General features: G+C 40.4%; 1 protein-coding gene across 4 annotated transcripts in view; it reads right to left on the bottom strand.

The window, feature by feature from the left end:
• Positions 1-20,523, bottom strand: part of ZFHX3 (zinc finger homeobox 3) — a 330,923-nt gene that overhangs the window by 21,349 nt on the left and 289,051 nt on the right. For all 4 annotated transcript variants that reach the window (XM_056811489.1, XM_056811478.1, XM_056811484.1 and 1 more), the window contains 3 exons: positions 19,727-19,860; positions 19,392-19,592; positions 918-1,020 (listed from right to left, as the gene is read on the bottom strand). In XM_056811489.1, the coding sequence (XP_056667467.1) occupies positions 918-1,020; positions 19,392-19,592; positions 19,727-19,860 (438 nt within the window). The remainder of the gene's footprint in view (positions 1-917; positions 1,021-19,391; positions 19,593-19,726; positions 19,861-20,523) is intronic.

The raw sequence follows: 20,523 nt of genomic DNA, 5'->3' as shown, positions 1-20,523 counted from the left end.
TATCAGAGTTAAGCAAGTACAAACACATATACATCATGTGTCACTACAGATCTGCCTATTTTAAAACACTTGGGTCAGAAAGCTGATCACATTCACTTAACCTGAGAACATCAAAACTCCACTGGTACTCTCTGTCTCTGATTCTGTTTCTCCCTCCGTCTCTCTCTCTCTCTCTCTCTCTCTCTCTCTCTCTCTCTCTCTCTCTCTCTCTCTCTCTCTCTCTCTCTCTCTCTCTCTCTCTCTCTCTCTTCCCCCTTCTGTTTCTCATCTCTGTCACTGTCTCTCCCTCCCTCCCTCTCTCCCCCCTTCTCTCTCATCTCTCTGTCACTGTCTCTCCCTCCCTCCCTCTCTCTCTCTCCCCCTTCTCTTTCTTTCTCTCTCCCCCCTTTCTCTCTTTCTCATCTCTCTGTCACTGTCTCTCCCTCCCCCTCTCTCCCCCCTTCTCTTTCTTTCTCTCTCCCCCCTTTCTCTCTCTCTCTTTCTCATCTCTCTGTCACTGTCTCTCCCTCCCTCTCTCTCTTTCTCATCTCTCTGTCACTCTCTCCCTCCCTTCTCTTTCTTTCTCTCTCCCCCTTTCTCTCTCTCTCTCTCTTTCTCATCTCCCTGTCACTGTCTCTCCCTCTCCCTCCCTTTCTCTCTCTCTCTCTCTCTCTCTCTCTCTCTCTCTCTCTCTCTCTCTCTCTCTCTCTCTCACACACACACACACACACACACACACACATCTTTAAAATATATGAATAAAGTACAAATAGATAGATAATGTCAAAGGCAAAGACAGCCAACAAGATCCTTCCATTTCCTCAACAGGTACAGCTTTGTGAACCGGAAATAATCCTCCCCATCTCAAAGAATGCTGCTTTTTGGCTTAGGATTGGATCTGATGTCAATTCTCTGAAGTTAAGAATGAAGAGACTGACCAGGCTGCTTTCCTGCCTCCTCCGGGTTGGAGCTCCCATCTCGGTCTGGAACAGTGGCTGGGAGGAACATGCTACTGGGCATCATCATTTCAGGGGTCGTCACCTGAGGCGGGAGAGACAGAGAAATGAAGAGAGTCAAATGGGGAGGAAGGGGAGACAAAATAGGAAGATGTTTAAAAATTCTTTAATAAGCAAAATTAGCCTTCCCCAGTGTGAAGCTGGAGGTGTCACTTTTCATAGCTCACTGAAGATTCATGTTTATTAGACAAAGCTCACATCAGTCAAAAGTGTTTCTACGGTTACATTCTGGACATAATTAGCAGTGCACACTTGAAGAATAATCTTATTATTAATATTTTTCCTTTATGCAGAATTTTGACTTTGATCACTGACAATGTTTTGTCATGGGTTGTGAAACTTCTTGTACAGCCAATTAGGTAGATAAGTTGAAAGGCCCACCTTAAGCTGCTGAAAACATAATAAGGGCCCTAATTAAATCATACCTAGTAAAGTACACTGTAATCTTGAAGCAGGGAGCATTGTAGTACTGTTTTCAAAATGTATTCAGGCAAGAAAAGGAGGGGAATAAGAGAGGGAAGGAAAGGGTAAGAATAAGAAGAAAAGGGAACAAAGGGAAGGATGAGGACAGGCAGACAAGTTGGCAGATTTTCCAGGAAAACAACGTTTTTGTAACCCTTTACACGCTCAGATCAAGAGAAAATGAATACTCCTTTTGCCTCCCTTATGCAAGTCAAACATTTCTTCTTGAGGGACTGCTATGGACAGAAGACACCGGAAGGCAGCCCTGTAGAGTATCCTAGCAAAGGAGGACCCAACCCTCCCATCAGCTATGGTCCTATGACAGTGGGGCTCAGGCCACTGGCCTGGAACAAAGAGAGCCGCTCTTCTGCATCCAATTTCTCTCTGTGTTTTGGTCTTTCCCCACCATCTTGGAACACACCCACAACCCTAAAGAAGAGCCTCCTTCCTAATCTGGCACTTGGAGTTGAGAACCATACTGCCTCATAATGACTTCCAACATAAGAACTAAAGTTCTTTAGTTCTGATAGGAGAGATGGCCAATTGGACTTGCAAGCATGTTTCACACCAGGTTCCCTCCCCTTTGCCTGCTGTTGCACAACAAAATACAAGTGAGGGTTCCTAGTGCTTTTCTAATGTAACTGGAAAACTTTTCCACCTTTTCAACAAGTCAAAAAGGATTTAGAAGATTATTTTTATCTATTTATAAAATAAAATATACAAAATAAAAATGTAAATATATAAAATAAATATTTATATATTCTAAATATATATAAAATAAAATTTTATACATTCTAAATGTATAATAAACTTTTATATATTTATAAAGTCTAAATATATAAAATAAAATTTTATACATTTATCTCAAGTATATATAAAGTTTTGTACATTTAGATATTCCAAGTATATATAAATTTTTATATATTTGTTCTAAATATATATTAAATAAGTTTTAATATATTTATTTTAAAGATACATGAGATAAATGTATATACATTATTCTAAATACATATAAGTTTTTATATTTATTTATTTTAAAGATACATGAAATAAATTTTATATACATTATTCTAAATACGTATAATTTTTATGTATTTATCTTAAATAGATGTAAAATGAATTTTAATATATTTATATATACTAAATATATGTTGGAAGATAAAGAATAAATGAAATAATCATCATCTATTTTATTTGACACCCATAACTACTTAGCAGGAATGATGTTTGATACATAAAATGTTTCAACAATGTCATCTCTACACGAGAGGCAAGATGATAGAATGGCTGGAGTGGGTTTTGAACTCAGGAAATCCTGGTTTCAAGTTCTGCCTTTAAACAAACTGGTCAGATTCTTGGCCAATCAAGCCACTTAATCTCTCTGAGTGCTGTAGGTCAATACTGTTAATCAAATGTCCTAGATATATATTTACATTTTTAATTGTGTATATTTTATTTTATAAATAGATAAAAATAATCTTCTAAATCCTTTTTGACTTGTTGAAAAGATGGAAAAGTTTTCCAGTTACATTAGAAAAGCACTAGGAACCCTTACTTGTATTTTGTTCAGAAGCTCAGCTCTGATTTTTCTTAAATAATCCTACTTACAAATCTTTCCCAAAAGAGCATCTCTCTTTTCTGAAAGAAATCAAGAAAACATAATTGGGAAATATTTAACAAAATGAAAACAGAACAGAGATAATGTTCCTAAATGCATTTCTATGTCCATATGATTTGGTAGGGATCTTTAGGTACAGTTCCGGCGGTACCATTTTTATCTGAGTGACAACCACTGCTCTGGACAACTCTATCAACTTCGGGAGGATTGGGAGAAGGAGTTTCCTTATCGAGGAACTCCCACCACGGATGCCCAGTCCAATCTCCAGAAGTCTGCATCTTCCAAGTTGGGACAACACCTACATTACACCCATGGTAATCAACACATCGATTACTATCAGCTTCAAAGAACTGAACCGTTCTCCAAATAGTTGCTGATATTTACCGTAACCACCAACATTTCTCTTTGGGTAATAGCTGAGATGCTCAACATTTGTAGAGAAGCCGGATAATGACAACAGACACGATGAAGCTGCATCCCAGTGAAGGACACCTGCCATGCCAGGTGTCGGGCAGGCACCAAACTCTACATTCCCCAAATGACATGCATGGAGGGTAAGGACTTCTGAGAAACCTGTTTGCCAAGGAACAGGTGCAGTCCAGGTGAGTAAGGCTGCATGAGACAGCATTTCTGTCTCTTACAGGCATCTGCACCTCCTTAATACAATATGTAACAGCAGCTGGTTAAGTCCAGGGGTTGATGAATCAATGGCGCTGAGAATGCCAAACTCATTCCATCTATTTTCTTTTTAATAGAAGGCATTTCTGACCAGTGTGGTTGGAGAGTCCAGTGGGAATCCAAGAAGTGAAAGGTCACCGATTAATTTATAGTAACCAGCCTCAGAAGAGGGGGTAGGGAATGGTGTTCCTGTGTGTGGTGATGGGGGAAGTTGGAGAGAAAGAGAAAGAAAATGAATATTCCCTCCTCCCCCTTCTCAGCTGAAGCTGCAGGATCAGTCCTTTCCTGGGATCTTTCGGAATTATGAAAAATAAATCATGAGAAATAAAAAAAACCCTACAGAGTAAAAAAGAATAAAATTATCTAACACCTCAGCTGCACATCATTATAGAAAACTGTGGGCTTTTTATACACATTACAGTAAGGCAGACATCCCCACTAACAGACTCAGTACGTCGGATCAGTAATTGTTTTCATACACTTTAATTAGAAAAACTCAGATGGCTATGAATAATAATGGAAAAGAGAGACTTTTGCACTTGAAAGGTTGAAGTCAATCAAGTGTGAATGACGGCAAAAAAAGAAAAAAAAAAGAGACACCAATTCATCAGCCCTCTGTTGTCTCGTGGAGTCTTTAATCATAATTCCTGATTGGGATTCAAGAAGGCAGTAAGCAGAAGTCCTTTGTCTGCCTTCACCTTCCGTCAATTAACTCTCCCCGAAATATAATCATCAACCTCATATGCTCTTCTGCATCTTAATCGGGGCCTCCAAACCAATAAGTCTTGCCCTATATGTGTTTAAGTAATTACCTTTATCTACCTGCATCTTCATATAGGCAGTATTCCCTTCCTTCCCTGCCCCTGGAAAATATGGTTTGGTATATGAGATTGTAACAGGCAGGAAATTCTCAGGGGGCCAAAGGAAAGATGCCCAAAGGAAGGGAAGAGGAGACTACATCTGTGTATGCCTCAGAGCAAAGAGATGGTGGACCAAGAGGTCTCTAGAAACCTGTTTGTGGGGGGCCAGTTCCATTTTCAAAGGCACAAATGTTGTACCACTTGTTCACATTTCTACCTCCTCTGCCAATCGACTCTAGATTCCTTAAGTCAGACACCTGGCTCTTGATTCTTTGTTCAGCTCCGCTCTGATTTCTCTTAAATAATCCTACTTACAAATATTTCCCAAAAGAGCATCTCTCTTTTCTGAAAGAAATCAAGAAAAGCGGCCAAAGAAGGTTTTGACTAACATTGTCTCCCTACTCATATTTGAGGCATTCGTGCAGCAACTGTTTGGAAAAGAGGCAGCCATAGTAGGGAGAGAATAATTCAGGACCCAGATTTTGACAGTCTTTTCCCACCAGAGGACTGGGATATACTTATGAAAATACATGGCACGGTTACCTGAAACTGGGGCTTCTTTGAGCTGGCTTCTGGTGGAAAACCTCAATGAACCAATCCCATATTAAATGGAACACTCAAATAACTCCAATTACTCATCAGCCTTCCCTTTTTAGGCAAAGGGGAGACGTGACAATTCAAAGCTGATATCAGGGATGAATTTTAAGAATAACTTCCAAGAATATATTATTGTGTCTATACTTTTGACAACTGCTATGTTGTGTGACAGCACGAAGGGCCATAATCAGGACCCCAAGTCACTGTAAAAGTCACAAAGACACATTCAGATATTTTCCTCATAGCTCACTAAATGCAGAAATACAGGACCTTGACATTTTTGAAAAGTTTTTAACAAGGGCTGACCCAGTGGGGTTTTCTAGTAAAGTGGCAATTAAGCAGAATAGTCATTAATGAGCCACCATTCCCTAAGCCTTTTGGTGAAATGGGGGTTTCATATTAGTAAGCGGTAGATTTGGAAGGTAGGCATGTATAATGTGGGTCTTTTGGGGAAGCCTACTATTGCCTCAATAACCAGAAGAGTGAACCCAAATGCTTTTTTATACAGCGAGCACACAGACGACAGGAAGAGGGTGAAAGACTGAACACATCAAGATCCTGTTGTCTTACAGAGCAACAACCAGGCATTTTTAGCTGCTAAGTGACAAAACAGCAGCTGATGCTCTAATATTTTGTGATGAAACAAAGAAAGGGATTCCAGAATATGGGAATAGCACAACAGCTGCTTGTTGGATTGATTTAATATTACTTGACAGGATTCAAACTTTTGATCACTCCAAATCAACCCTCTACCACCATCAATCAGCATCTCCAACCATAACGTCCTTTCATTACTGAATTCAGCGAGTATGTACCGAGCAGTTAACAAGTACATGGTGCTTTGCTAGACATTGTAGGGGATACAAAGAACAAGACAGGATGCTGATGGTTTTAAGGACCTCCTATTCTATTAGGGGAGAGGACAGTCACATAAATAATGCAAGGCAGTACATAGTAAGTGTTGGAAGAGGTAAAAACAAAAGTGAGGCTGAGGAAGGAGACATTTTCAGCTTGTGGGAAGGGAAAACAGTCGGGGATGGCTTTGGGTATTTTACCATCCCTTCAGAAACCAGTAGCTTGAGTTAGAAATGGAAGGAGGATTTCAGGTAGAGGAAAATACATGGGCAAAAAATAAGGAATGGAAGCCATGTTTAGGGAAATTGAGTAGATCAGATTGGCTCAAATGTACGTTAACAATGGTAGACTGTGATGGAAAGGTAGATTGAAGCCACACTGTACAAGCCCCTTGAGTGTCAGGCTGAGGAATATGGACAAGGTAGATAAGGGAGCATAGATGTTTTTTGAGCAGAGAAAAGACAAGATCTGAACTATATGTTAGTAAGATGAGATTACTCTGCTAGCAAGGTAAAAGATAAAAACTTAGAAACACTGGAGGATGAGAGGACATGGTCCCTGTCACAGTCACGTCACCCAATAGTTCATTCATTCATTCACTCTCTGTCTGTCTGTCTGTCCTTCTGTCTGTCTGTCTGTCTGTCTCTCTCACTCACACACACACACACAAGGAGTTCACATCTATATTTGATACTGGAGGCAACAGGGAGACCCTGGAGATGACTGAATGGGGGAGAGGGGATGATGTGGTCCAGAGTTGCACTTTAGGCAGATCAATTTGACTGCTGAGTGGAAGGACAGATTGGCCTGGAGAGCAATAGAGAGTGTATAAAGGTGGGTAGACTAACCAGCAGGTTATTGTGGTAGTCTAGGTGTGAAGGGAAGGGAAGTCTGCCCTAGGGTGAGAGGAGAAAAGGGATACCTAAGAAATGTTAAGAAGATAGAGACAATGGAACTTGGCAACTGATTGGATATAAGGCTGGGGGGAGAAGTGAGAGAGAGAAAGGAATTGAAGATGACACCTAGATTGTGGGCAACTCCTCTATTTCATATCTCAAAACCTTTCTATATTACCCCTGAGATTCTTTCTCCTTTGCCTCAGTCTCTGAGGAAGAGGTGGCCATTCTTCTTCCTCTTCTATTTCCATTCATCTTCCCAGGAGCTTGCCCCTTTGGTCATTCCCTCTCTTTTTCTATCTTTAATTTCTCATTATCCATTAGCCCCTTCTCCACCACCTACAAATACACTTGGGTCTCTACCATCTTTAAAAAACCTTCATTTGACTCTGCCATGACTTCATGCTATTGCCTTACATCTTTTTTCCCTTTCATTGCCAAATGTATAGAAAAAGTCATCTCTATACCCATAGTTTCCATTCCTTCAGCCTCTAGTTACTTCATTCCCTTGATTGAAGGGATCTAGATGCTGACCCCAACACTCTACTGAAACAGCTCTCTCCATGGTTACCAACGATCTCCTAACTGCTAAATTCAGTGTCCCCTTCTTTATCTTATTCTCCATGACCTCAATGAAGCTTTGAACAGTGTCCACCACCCTTTGGATACTTTGTCCTCCCTTGGCTTCCATGCTCTCCTTTTGTTCTCCTTCAGTCCTTCTCAGCTTCTTCAGAGAGATCATTATCTAACTCCTTCCCACTGCCCCTGGGGAGGATACTTCTTTCCATAGTGGTCTCTCAAAGTTTTTCCCCAGATATTCTTTTTATTCTATACTTTCTCTTGAATCAGCTCCCATAATTTAATCATTATTTCTACACAAATGGTTCTCAACTCTTATCTGTCTCTCCCCAATATCATTAGCTCCCATATTTTAACCATCATCTCTACACAGATGGATTTCAACTTTATATGTTCTATCACCAACATCATCAGCTCCCCAACTTTAATCATCATTTTTACATAGTTGGCTCTCAACTTTATATATCCATCTCCAATATTTTCTAAATTTCAGGTATGCATCATAACTCTACCTGGATATTTTTTCAGAACTTTAAACTCAACAAATCCATAACAGAATGTATTACTCCTTTCTTCCCATCCCCAAACCTGGTTTTTCCTCTGTTCTTCATGATTTCATTGAAAAGGGCCACCACCCCTTTCCAGACATCCATGTTTGTACTCTTGGGATGTCACACTTGACTTCTTCTTCTTCTTTGCTACTAGAGCCAATTAGTGGTCAAGTCCCATTGAGTCAACCACTACACTGGTGGTGTCATACTCAAATAGAAGTGGGGGGTCAAGATCCCAGTGGACTACCTCTTGATTTAGAAAACCATCTATTAATAGTATATCCATCTAGCTGGAGTGTATAACATTTGTGATCTAACTGGAGTAAGGAAGGGAGAAGAGAAGATGGGAACAAATAAGTATGATAAAAGGTCAGTAGAGGATGGGTCTAGAGAAAAAGGCATCTGAAATTTAAGGAAGAAAAGACCACTTCCAGTTGAGAGAGTTTGGGGACCAGGGGTTAGAGGATTTCATCAGGACCTGATGTCGAAAGAGTGCCTTCTAGACACGGAAGTATGGATGGCCTTTGGGATTACCCAGAGGAGAGAGAGGGTAAGATAACAATCTGTGAATGGCTAATGACTCTCAGGATCACAGAGTCACCCACCCTAAGAAAGCAAGGGCCCAGCGCTCATTTAGCTCAACCTCCCCCATTTTACAAATGAGAAAACTGAGGCTTGGGAGGTTAAATGGTCACAAAGATAGCAAGCAGCAGAGCCCCCTGACTCTAAATCCAGCAGTTTTCCTTTTATACTTACCGCCAGAATAAACTGCATGAAAGAGAGAGGAGTGAATGATGATCACAAGGACAGATTAAGATTGTTGATGGCTTTAAAGACTAGGTTTAATGAATTTGTTTTTTCTCTCACAAGCAACAGGATGTCTCTGTAGGTTTGTGAGGGGGAGAGTGACAGTCATATCTATGCATTCAGATAGATTATTCTGACTCTTGTATGTGTAAGGATAAGAGGGGAGAGAGCACCTGGAGGCAGAGACCAGAAAGCACAATTCAAGTTAAGAGGTAATAAAATACTCTTCTAGCCTAGTGGCAGTATGAGTGCTGAGGGAGAAGGAAAAATGTATTAATCCAAGCATGCTTAAACCAAAAAAAAAGAAAAAAAATGCTGCTGAGTTGCTGTCAAGGCTTATCAAGAATTTAAGTCAGAAACAGAAAATTGAGTGCAGAGACAAATTTGGGCTAGGAGGTCAGTGCCATATCTGAAAGCAAGCTGCAGAAGATACCAGGGCTCATTATTTGTCTGGGCCAACCTATCTCCCTTAAGATAAGCTTTGGCCTTTCTAATATGGTTAGGATGACTTCCTTCCTTTGCCTTGTACTGTGTTGGCTGGGTCATAGGTAGGGGTGGGAGAGGCGTCTACCAAAGCTTCTTCTAGCTCAGCTGTGTCAATGAAGTTGGAGACTTGGGCAGGATGGAAGAGACTTGGCAGCTGGTTGGATATACAGATTGAAGAAGAGGAGAGGAGTTAAAGATGGCTTCCAAGTCTCCAGCTCAGGTGTGAGGAGGATAGTGGTGCCATCAAGAGAAAATAAAAAAGGAAATTTGGAAGAATGGAAGGTTTGGGGAGAAATGATGAGTATGTAATTTTGGGAATACTGAGTTAGAGAGATCAGTGGATGCAAATGTGGGGCTGGAAGGAAGGAAACAAGCACATATTAAGGACTTAACAGGTGCCTGGCAACGTGATAACGCAAGCAGATGGGATGAATAAGAAGGATCAGGAACAAATATGTGCCCAAACTCAACTCCTAAGGTTGCTTAGAGAGGGAGCTTAGAACGGGGAGCTCTTTCCCTTTTGGTGTGGATCAGAGATCTCTCTGAAAGCCCAGTATAGACTTTTCAGGATCCCATAGACCCCTTTTCAGAATCAACATTGGTTGTCTATATTCATACTCAAAGGAAATGCTCAATTTCAAGTTGGAAGTAGCTTAGAAATTTTTTTTTTCCCATCCAAGTTCAAGGACCTCCTGAAATCTATCCACTGAGAGCTGGATCTATGAACCCAAGTTAATGACCCTTAGCTTAGAGAGAAAAGTCATATAACTAAATTGAGCTCCAAGATAGGCTACTTTAGAGCCTGGGATTTGAATAAAAATGGCTCATTATTTAAAACAGGCAACTCTTGGCCATCTGTACAATACTAACAATACTGAATTGTGAACTTCTCCTGGAATGTTCAGGTTGGCTTTTGCAATGTAATCACTTGTAGAGACACACAGAAGGGCTGCTTTCTTCTGTTCTAAGCCCTAGCATCTTCCTAGATTTGTTTTAATAAGACCGTACTACTCTGTCACTGAAGGCTTTCCTGATGTAAGGGACCAGGAGTTGTAGAGAAGAAGCTCAATGCCCTGATCACAGCTTTAGAACAAACAACTCTAGCTCCATTTTGAGGGTGTTACTATTACAAATCATTCATTCTTTCCCTGACTTACTGTCTCCTTGTGGAAATGCCATTCATACAACTTTCAGATCTAAATGTTGTTCTCAGGTTTACATAAGAACATCTAGCTGAAAAGGAAATACTAGAAGCAGATTTTGGATACCTTAGATTTGCTTCCAAATCTTCACAGCCACTGCTGAGGAAGGAATTGGCTCTCCTGGTCTTGTGACTGTCAAGTCTAAGCCAGGTACCATTCTTCCTCAAAAACACAGCAGTCCAAAAAGGAAAACTCTAAAATGCCCCTAAATGGTCCCATTTACTGAAGAAGCCTCAAGTCCATCACACTTGCTAGTAAAAAGGGGATATGTGGAATAAATGCAGATGGAGGAGGGAAACAGAGGAGAAGGAAAACAGAAAGGAAGGAAGAAAAGAAAGAAGGATGGAGGAAGGGAAGGAAGGCCTTATTTAAAACCAACACTCTTATTATATGTTAGGTTACTCTATGGATTTCCATATTCTTCTTCCCCCACTCATATGACATATCTAAATGTCAACATAGTTTAACCATAAAGTCCAGTTATTTCAAGGTCAGAGATTTCAAGACTGAGGCATTTAAAGTTAAATAATTAAAAGGAAATCCAAAGCATTTTCCCCTTTTGCAGCTGATTACTTTGGAATTCTTTTTCAATGTGCCCTACAAACAAGCTGAGCCTGACCTAGATCCTCATTAATCAGAGTTCAAAGATGGCTGAAGGGACTTTTCTGATGCCACTCGGTACATCTTGTATCTAAGCAGGAATCTCCCCTTGCCCAGCATCCCTGATGAACGGGCACAGTTTCTGCTTGAGGACCTCCACTGATGGAGTCATTACCTTCTGCAGACACCCCATTTCTTTTGGGGAATGCTAAAGGAATAGGAAGTTTTTACTCTTATTAAGCTGAATTCGCCTTTTAGAAATTCTACTCATTCTTCCTACTTCGGTTCTCCGGGGCAAAACTTAAGAAATCTAATTTTTCACATACTTGAAGAAAGAAATCACTTTCTCCTTGACATGTCTTCTATTCTCGAGACCAGGGGTATCAAAGTCAAATAGAAACACAGTACACTAAACTATACACAAGGATCTCTGTAGGCCACCTACTGACTTGGACAACCACATATTGTGTTCGATTGTGTTTTTGTTTATTTTGTGAAATATTTCCCAATTATGTTTTCATCTGGTTTGGGCAGTACCCAGGAGTGTTGTGGGCCATATGTCTGATAACTCTAGGTTAAACAGACCTGGATCCTTCAAGGAGTCCTCATATAATATACTCTCCATTTGCCTTAGTGTTCTGATGACTCTCCTTCTGGATATGTTCCAGCTCATCAATAGGTTTCCTAAAATGGGATACCCAGACCTAAACATGAGGAATGTCTGGGAAGCAAAGTAAAAGTGATTTGTGTAGAGCCACACAGCTAAGATGTATCCGATGTGAGATTCAAATTGGGGTCTTGTTGGTTCCAAGTCCAGCCCTCTTTCCATCGCACCACCTCTCATGTCCTCTTGTTCTGGACATCATGTTTCCACAAATGTGTCCTAAGACATCCCTCCCTTTTTTTAGCTTCCACAGAACACTCAGTGACAGTTAATAGGATCTCCCTGAGTCTTTCTCTTCTCCAGACTAAACCAGGCAGCACATAGTTTCTCACCATCTTGGTCATGATCCTCTTGGCAGACTTCAAAGTGATCTTCCTAAAAAGCTAGTATCCACAATAACTAATCAGTCCATTGCTTTGTAGCAAACTAGGCAGAAGATATTCCCTTCTTTGCCTCATTTTCTGTTTATGCCAGTCTGGGCACAATGCCAAAGAACCTTACAAATCTGGGTTCTCCATTTCCCTCTTTTCTTTTTCTCCCAAGATCCCAGCTAATCTCATTATCTCAAATATAGTATTTATATAAAACCATTGATGTAATTCTACGGGATTATATTAATATTCAGAAAATGTGGTGGGAGAAGAGGTCCAACATATGGTTCTAGAACTAGAAGAAGAGGGATGGAGGGAAGAAGGGGAGACAGGAAGAGATGAGAGAGAGTGACAGAAACACACAAAAAAGAGACAAGGAGGACTGGAGTGAAAAGCTTCATTAGACTCAGAGAGGCAATGATGGCAGCATACCAAGGTCACTTCTAATTTAGCCCATCTAATTGGCAAACATGTTTCCAAATGGCTATCATCTCACAGGGCTCAGAATTAATGAAGCCCGATTATTTTCATTACCTTCATCTGAGATGGATAAAGAGTGAAACGACTAGCACGAAGGCAGGCTAGACAGCACAAGGGGAGGGCATGAGAGCCACTGTGTGAACAGGTGAGACATTTTCCTCGAGATGTTGACAGAAAAGAAAAGGAAGACCCGAAAGTCATTTGTTTGGAGTTGTTTCTTATTTAAGAAAAAATAAAAGTAGAGCTAAGGAAAAGAAGGGAGAGACAGAGATTTTGGAGCAAATTCTAGATAGGTACTGTGAACATGAGAATATGGGAAGATAACAGCCAACTGAGCTGAGGAAGCAGGGAAAAGCTGGAGATGCTACATGGGAGGAAAATGTGGGGAAAAGAACTGAAAACTACAAAAGGGGGGAAAAAAACAGGGGTGGTGATCAAGTTGCTATGGGGCTCGAGAAGCACTGCTCAAGGAATACTCTCTTCTTCCCTTCTGACATTATCCATCAAGTTGGGCAGACATGGAATAAACCACATCTCATCTGCATTTAAGGCTCTCTCCAGAAGCCATTCGGTTCCAGAATTACAGCAAAGTAGTTATTATTGGAAAGAGGATTAGACTAGGTAAGATCAGCTGTAAGGACCATGACAGTCTCTTCCAAATTAATTAATTGGTCAGTAACAATGTCCCACTAACTGTGGCCCCCTCCCTTGCAAACAAACCAACACACACAAAAATCCCTGTCTGGAATGAATGGGTCCAAGTGAAATAAGGACAGCACAGCATTTATTAACACCTACTTGTATATGAAAGAAATTGGGCTTCTTGGCAGAAAAGGCACGAATGAGTACAAGAAACTAAAAATTCAGATCTGGCTCCCGAAACTGTATCTTAAGTCATTTCCTCTCATCTTCTCCAGTTTTGTCAAACTTCCATTTTTTAAATATGTGGTCTGTAAGGATTCTGCCTTGGGCTCTGGTCAAACAGAAAGTAGGAAGGGGACGACTCTGCAAGGACAGGGCCAATTCTGGTCGTCCCCAGTGGGGCATATTCTTCCAAGCTCCTTGTTGGTATAAAAAGAAGGGGGCCCATGAAAGACACAGATATGAGATGCAGAGCATAAGCAAGCAGCGGTTACCATGGCAACAGACATATTAGACACTGCAGGTTCCTGAAAGCTGTCTGATAAGGTATTATTAACTGAAGCCTCCTCAAAACACTCTCCATTTACAACTGAACGGAAAGACATTGTGTAGAAAGTAATCTACTTCCATTTATCGGGGTGGAATTAACTTTTAGTGGGAATGAAATCTGTTTCAAGCTTGATTCTGAGGTCTCAGTCCAAGAGGGCAAAAATATTTATGAGAATCAACAGAATTATATGCCCTGGACAAAACCGAGGCTTGCCAGGGTACTGTATCTCTTTTGGGGTTTTGTATCTTTTTTATTTTGCTATAGAAGGAAATGCCTAATTGGGTCACAAACCCCTTCTTAATGACAAGAAGGCAAACCCCTCTCTTTGGCTGTTATCTTTTCAGCAACACCAAAGGAAACAACAGTCTGCTGATAGGGACCACAGAACTCTTGAGATTTGGATCCCACAGAATTCATCCTTTTCCCTCTTGAACCGGCCACCCCATTTCTGAACACTGTATTCCCAGAAACCTCAAACCTGTGATTTAAATTCAGTCAAACGCAAGAGTCATCACATCTCTCACACTTTTTATCTGGTGACCTAGGGGCTCGCCAATGCAAACCTAGTCATTCTTATGAGTCAGGGATTGGTAAGGCTAACATTTCCATATGCCAGACAGGTAGAGAAATGAATGGAAGATTGTTAGTTCTCTCTTTGGCAAGTTTTATTTCACAATCTCTAGCCACTAGAAAATAACCTCTGTTAGAGAAAAAAAGAAAAGGATTCCGGAGTCTAGACTTTAGGCATATAGATCAAATACTGGGCTTTTTCACATGAAAACAAGGATTACTTATAAATAGGCTTATTCCTTTTGCAACAGAAGAACCTCTATGACTCCTGCCATTCCTTTATCTAACTTTTTTCTTTGAAAAAGTAAACATAACTTCTTTAAAATGAAGGACTGCATAGAAACTCCTTAATGTAATTCTTTAGAGAATGCAGTCATTATTTGAATGACATTTCTCATCATGTGTTGTATTCACGGTTTCCTGCTCGGGGTGCCTTGAAATAAACAGACACTGGACACTCTGACTTCTTCACTTGGTTGACAGTGACACCAATCAATCAATACTTCTACTCTCAAGGCTAAATGTCTAATAAGATCATGACAAAAATTACCCCTATGGGCATGATCCTGCCCACATACAAATTGCAATTCTTGTGTTGCCAAAATAAACAAAAGTCTTTAAAAAAAATTCCAGAATACATTTGCTAGAAGACTAATTCGGAGGCAAGACTGACTTTGGAATCCCAGCATCTGAGTGAGGCAGGTCAGTAAACACCTACTAAGCTCTCTCCATGTCCTAAATTTAAAGGCCAGCTTAGCTACTCACACTTGCCTTGGGCAAGTCGCACTTTCTCCTAGATTCAATTTCCTTATCTATAAGATAATGGACTAAATGCCCTCTGAAATGTTCTTTTAAGTTCTATGATTCTATACTCTCCAGTGTTTCTGGCTACTGTCTGCTGTCTTAGTTCTCTTGGCTTGTTTTATATATGTATTTATGTATGGAGGGAGGGAGGGAGGAAGGGAGAGGGAGAGGGAGAGGGAGAGGGAGAGGGAGAGGGAGAGAGAGGGAGAGAGAGAGAGAGAGAGAGAGGGAGAGAGAGAGACAGACAGACAGAGACAGAGAGACAGAGACAGATATTTCTATACTTGCTACTAAATATATAATACTTTCTTTAGAGGTATACACTCTCCTGTAGCAATTTTACAGATAGGTTAAACTATTTTTAATGAAATTTATAAAATATTAATTTCCTCATCTGTAAAATGAGCTGGAGAAGAAAATGGCAAACCTCTCTTCTTTGCCAAGAAAATCCCCAATGGGGTCACAATTGAACAACAAAATGTGGGGAAGGTACATAAGTAGGGAGGAATGGAATGGGCAGAGGAGGGAAAGATTTGATTTGAATTTTGAAGAAAACCAGAGAAATTAGAAATTGGGAGGGGAGGAAGGAGAGGATTCCAGTGTGGGAGATAGTCAACAGAAAGGCACAGGGAGTTGAGAAATGGAATATTATGTGCCAGCAACATCAAAGGGGGGCAATTGTATTAGATGGTGGAATATTGAGGAAATGGAGTAAAGTGGAAGTGATATGAAGGGGCCTGGTGGAAGAGGGATTTAAATGTCAGAGGCAGGACTTGATGCTTCATCTTGGTTAGTGGGCACAGCCTGCATAATGGACTTATCAAAAGAGAATGAGAACACTTCCTAACTGTGTGGCTTTGGGTAAGTCACCAAATCCCAACTGTCTAGCCCTTGTTGGTCTTCTGCTTTGGAGCCAATACTTAGAATGGGTTCTAGGACAGAAGATAAGGGTTGAGAGAGATAGACAGACAGAGAGGGGAAACAGGAGGGGAACTAGGAGACAATAGTATCATGAAAACCTAAAGGAGAGAATATTTAAGAGATGATTGTGTGACTGAGTGTCCAAGACCACAGACAAGAAGGATGAAGACAGCCAGAAGAGGTCACTGGTAACTTTGGAGAAAGCAGATCCAGGGGGATGATGAAGCTGCAGGACAGACTGCAGAGAACTAAGAATGAAGTGAGTGGTGATGAAAGATATACTAATTGCAGATGGCTTTCTCAAGGAGTTTCGCCATGAAACAAGATGGCTAGCAGGGATGGGGGAGACATAGGGGCATCAGGGAAGCCCTTGGTACACAGAGAGAAATTAAACATTAGTGAGATCATTGAGAGGGCACCTTCTGCAGAAGATGGAATCAAGGGTACATGAAAAGGGATTTGCTTGTAACACGAAATATGTTTTATTAGTATAATGATAAACTAGATGATAGAATTAAAGTGCTTTGCAAGGCTTAAAGCACGAGATAACGTTGGCAAGTTTCCTACACTTTACACTTATTTTCCTATTTGCAACTTTCCCCCTCCATCCTTCAGCAAAAAGAAAGTGTTTTATTTTCTATTCTAAATCAGTCATGCAAATTTCTAGAGGTCCAAAGTCCCAGGGCTGAAATGAAATTAGACCAATAATATAATCACACTATGAGTGCACCAACTCTAACAAGTACTGAGAATATTGCTTCTGGCACTGTTCCTTTGCTGGCTACCAAGACTCACCAATCATCAGATGCTTCCTTGTAAAGAGGCTGCTAAGTGAGAAGGCTGTGGGAAATCCCAAGTCCTCCCTCCATTCTCACCTCTGCAACTCTCTTGAGGACAACTTTTCATTGATTTCTGCAAGGTTATGTGAAGATTGCCATTTAAAAATATTAATGAAAAAACTGATACTAAATTTCCATCCATATATTTATTTCTAGAAGAACTGTGGATTGCCTATGAGAGCTTCCCATTGATGATCTACCAAGGTAACTTTACCAGCCAGTATTCATAACTATATGGCATATACATGCTTAGCAAGAAAAATAACAGACCAGGAGATATCTGTAAGTTATATTTCTGCAACTTTCACATCCTAATGGGGACTTTTAACAACCTAAATAATCACATCCACATATTAAGAAAAGTGGTTGACGACTTTCTAGCAGTGCACTGTTTACAGATTAACTATGGATGATTTCTTGCCTTTCTTGGTTTTATACCTGATGTCTCAATAGGTGTTTATTATGGCAGCCCCCAACTACTTGGAGGAGAAAATTCATCAGGCATTACCTGCAGTATCTGTTAACAATTTTCAACTTAATAAATGACTTGAACCATTGAAATAGGAAACGATAGCTGTTTTCAAGTACCTGAAGAACCATCTTTGTAGAAGAGAGATTCATTGAGTTATACACAATCCCATCAAGTCAAATTAGGAATGATAGAGAGGAATAAGCTAAGAAAAATTTTTCCCCAACAATCTGAAACATTTAAAAAGAGAATAAACAAAATTGGAAGAAAAATAATTTCCCAACAATGTGAACGGTCTAAAAAGAGAATGAATGATATTGGAAGAAAAAAAATTCCCAACAATCTGAACCATCTAAAAAGAGAATGAATGGCATTGCACGAAAAAAAAAATTCCCAACAATCTGAACCATCTAAAAAGAGAATAAATGGCATTGGAAGAAAAAAAAAATTCCCAACAATCTGAACCATCGAAAAAGAGAATGAATGGCATTGCACGAAAAAAAAAATTCCCAACAATCTGAACCATCTAAAAAGAGAATAAATGGCATTGGAAGAAAAAAAAAATTCCCAACAATCTGAACCATCGAAAAAGAGAATGAATGGCGTTGGAAGAAAAAAAAATCTCCACAATCCGTACCATCAAAAAAGAGAATGAATGGCATTGGAAGAAAAAAAAATTCTCCACAATCTGTACCATCAAAAAGGAGAATGAATGGCCTTGGAGGAAAAAAAGAATTTCCCAATAATCTGAACCATCTAAAAAGAGAATGAATGGCATTGGAAGAAAAAAAAATTCTCCACAATCTGTACCATCAAAAAAGAGAATGAATGGCGTTGGAAGAAAAAAGAATTTCCCAATAATCTGAACCATCTAAAAAGAGAATGAATGGCATTGGAAGAAAAAAAGAATTTCCCAATAATCTGAACCATCTAAAAAGAGAATGAATGGCATTGGAAGAAAAAAAGAATTTCCCAATAATCTGAACCATCTAAAAAGAGAATGAATGGCGTTGGAAGAAAAAAAAATTCCCAACAATCTGAGCCATCTAAAAAGAGAATGAATGGTGTTGGAGGAAGAAAAGAATTTCCCAATAATCTGAACCATCTAAAAAGAGAATGAATGGCATTGGAAGAAAAAAAATTCCCAACAATCTGAACCATCAAAAAAGAGAATGAATGGCATTGGAAGAAAAAAAAATTCTCCACAATCTGTACCATCAAAAAAGAGAATGAATGGCGTTGGAAGAAAAAAGAATTTCCCAATAATCTGAACCATCTAAAAAGAGAATGAATGGCATTGGAAGAAAAAAAAAATTCCCAACAATCTGAACCATCTAAACAGAGAATGAATGGCTCTCCTTTCACTCAAGGTTTTTAAGCAAAGTCTGGAAAGCCAGTTTGTTGGATATGATGGAGATAAGATCTCTGTTCAGCTACTGCTTGGCTTAGGTTGTCTCTGAAGTCTTTCTGAATTCAGATTTAGGGATTCTCTAGCATTTCAGGCCACAGGTGCAGTGATAACTTTTTGCAATGTTCTCTAAGAATATGAGTCTACCATGTTCCCATGCAAAGTGCAGATTGGCAAACTGGCCCCTTAGATACAATTGGCTATTTTTTGTATTAATAAAAAATGGGCAAATTCCCCTTGCACTGATGCACCTAAAAAGCCCCTGTAGATATCACTTGCTACGACGGTTAGCCAGTCGCCCTCCCCTGGGTCCTGAGAGAAGGAAAGGATTTGGGGGAATTTAAGAAATAAATGCAAGTTCACATTTACCCCTTCCATCTCAGGGCAAGTGAAAGAGAGGAAGAGGATTAGAATTGCTTTGTGCCTTTCCTCCTTTCCTCCTTCCCCCCCTCCCCAAGTCAGTTCTGGGGGAAACAACTGGACCTACCGTCATGATGAGCTTTTCGACACAGTCTGGGGCCACACTGTGGAGGTGGGTGAGGTGCAGCTGCAGGTGGATCTTGTTATTCAGCATGTCTTGGCAGAGGGGGCAGCGTAGCATGGGCTGCACCGAGTGCTGAGTCATGGCGTGCACCCGAAGTCGGTTCACATCAGCATTGCTGTACTTACAGTATGGGCATTGGAACATCTGCACGACAAGGGAAGGAGAACGATGCCAACCAGCACCATGGCCTCCCCTCTCCCGCCCCTGGGGTAAGAGATGAATTGCTCTGTGCCCCCCTGCCTCCCCCCCAAACAACTGGGCAGAGCTGCGTGCCTCACCTGCTCTGATTTGGCTTCCTCCGATGTTTTTGGTCGCTTGGAAGAGAGGGGGGGTTCCGAGCTACTCGGGAAGGATGTACGCTTCGAGGTTGCAGGACAGTCTGGGAGCTCCTTGTCTGCTTGGCTGGACGATGCTAGAAGAGAAAATGGAAGCTACATTACAGTATCTGTACCAGGCAAGCTGCAATGGGGTTGCTGCTGGGTGAAAACCAATATCCATTTATAGCACAAGATTTCTTGAAAAACCAAGATTCAAGAAAGATGAACATCCAGGCTGGCAAACATTTTGGAAAGGAAGCGACTTTCTTCTCACTTTCAGAGCTCGAAGCAATGAAAGTCTAGGAAAGGAGAAGGTAAGGAACTGGGCTAAAAAGTCCTGGAAAAAGGATTTGTGTGCATTGAAAACTTGCCCCGGACTTCCAGATCGCCATCTAAGTTCTTGCCCGTGTGTATGCCTAAAATCAAGTGAGACAAGATTTGTAAACTTTGCAAACCTTAAAGCACTGTACTGCAAAGCACTTTGCAAATCTCCACGTGAAAAAGAAATGCAGGTATTCTTATCATTAATCATGATGGTTCTTGGTGATTACCATTAACATTCATTAGGTTCACTCACCCACAGAGGACTGGCCCTCCATCTTTTTGCCCCCAAAGCACCCCAATGCATTAAAGGTAATGGCACTCTAGAGAAAGGCATTTTTAAAATTTATTAAATTTATTTTATTTATCCCGAGCCAACTATGAGACAGGCATAGTCCTAAAAGAGGCAAAAGACTGTCCCTGCCCTCAAGAAACTC

Source organism: Monodelphis domestica, chromosome 1, assembly GCF_027887165.1.
Source record: "Monodelphis domestica isolate mMonDom1 chromosome 1, mMonDom1.pri, whole genome shotgun sequence".
NCBI lineage: Eukaryota > Metazoa > Chordata > Mammalia > Didelphimorphia > Didelphidae > Monodelphis > Monodelphis domestica.
The sequence above is the reverse complement of the archived record's forward strand: the minus strand, read 5'-3'. Positions and strand labels throughout refer to the sequence as shown.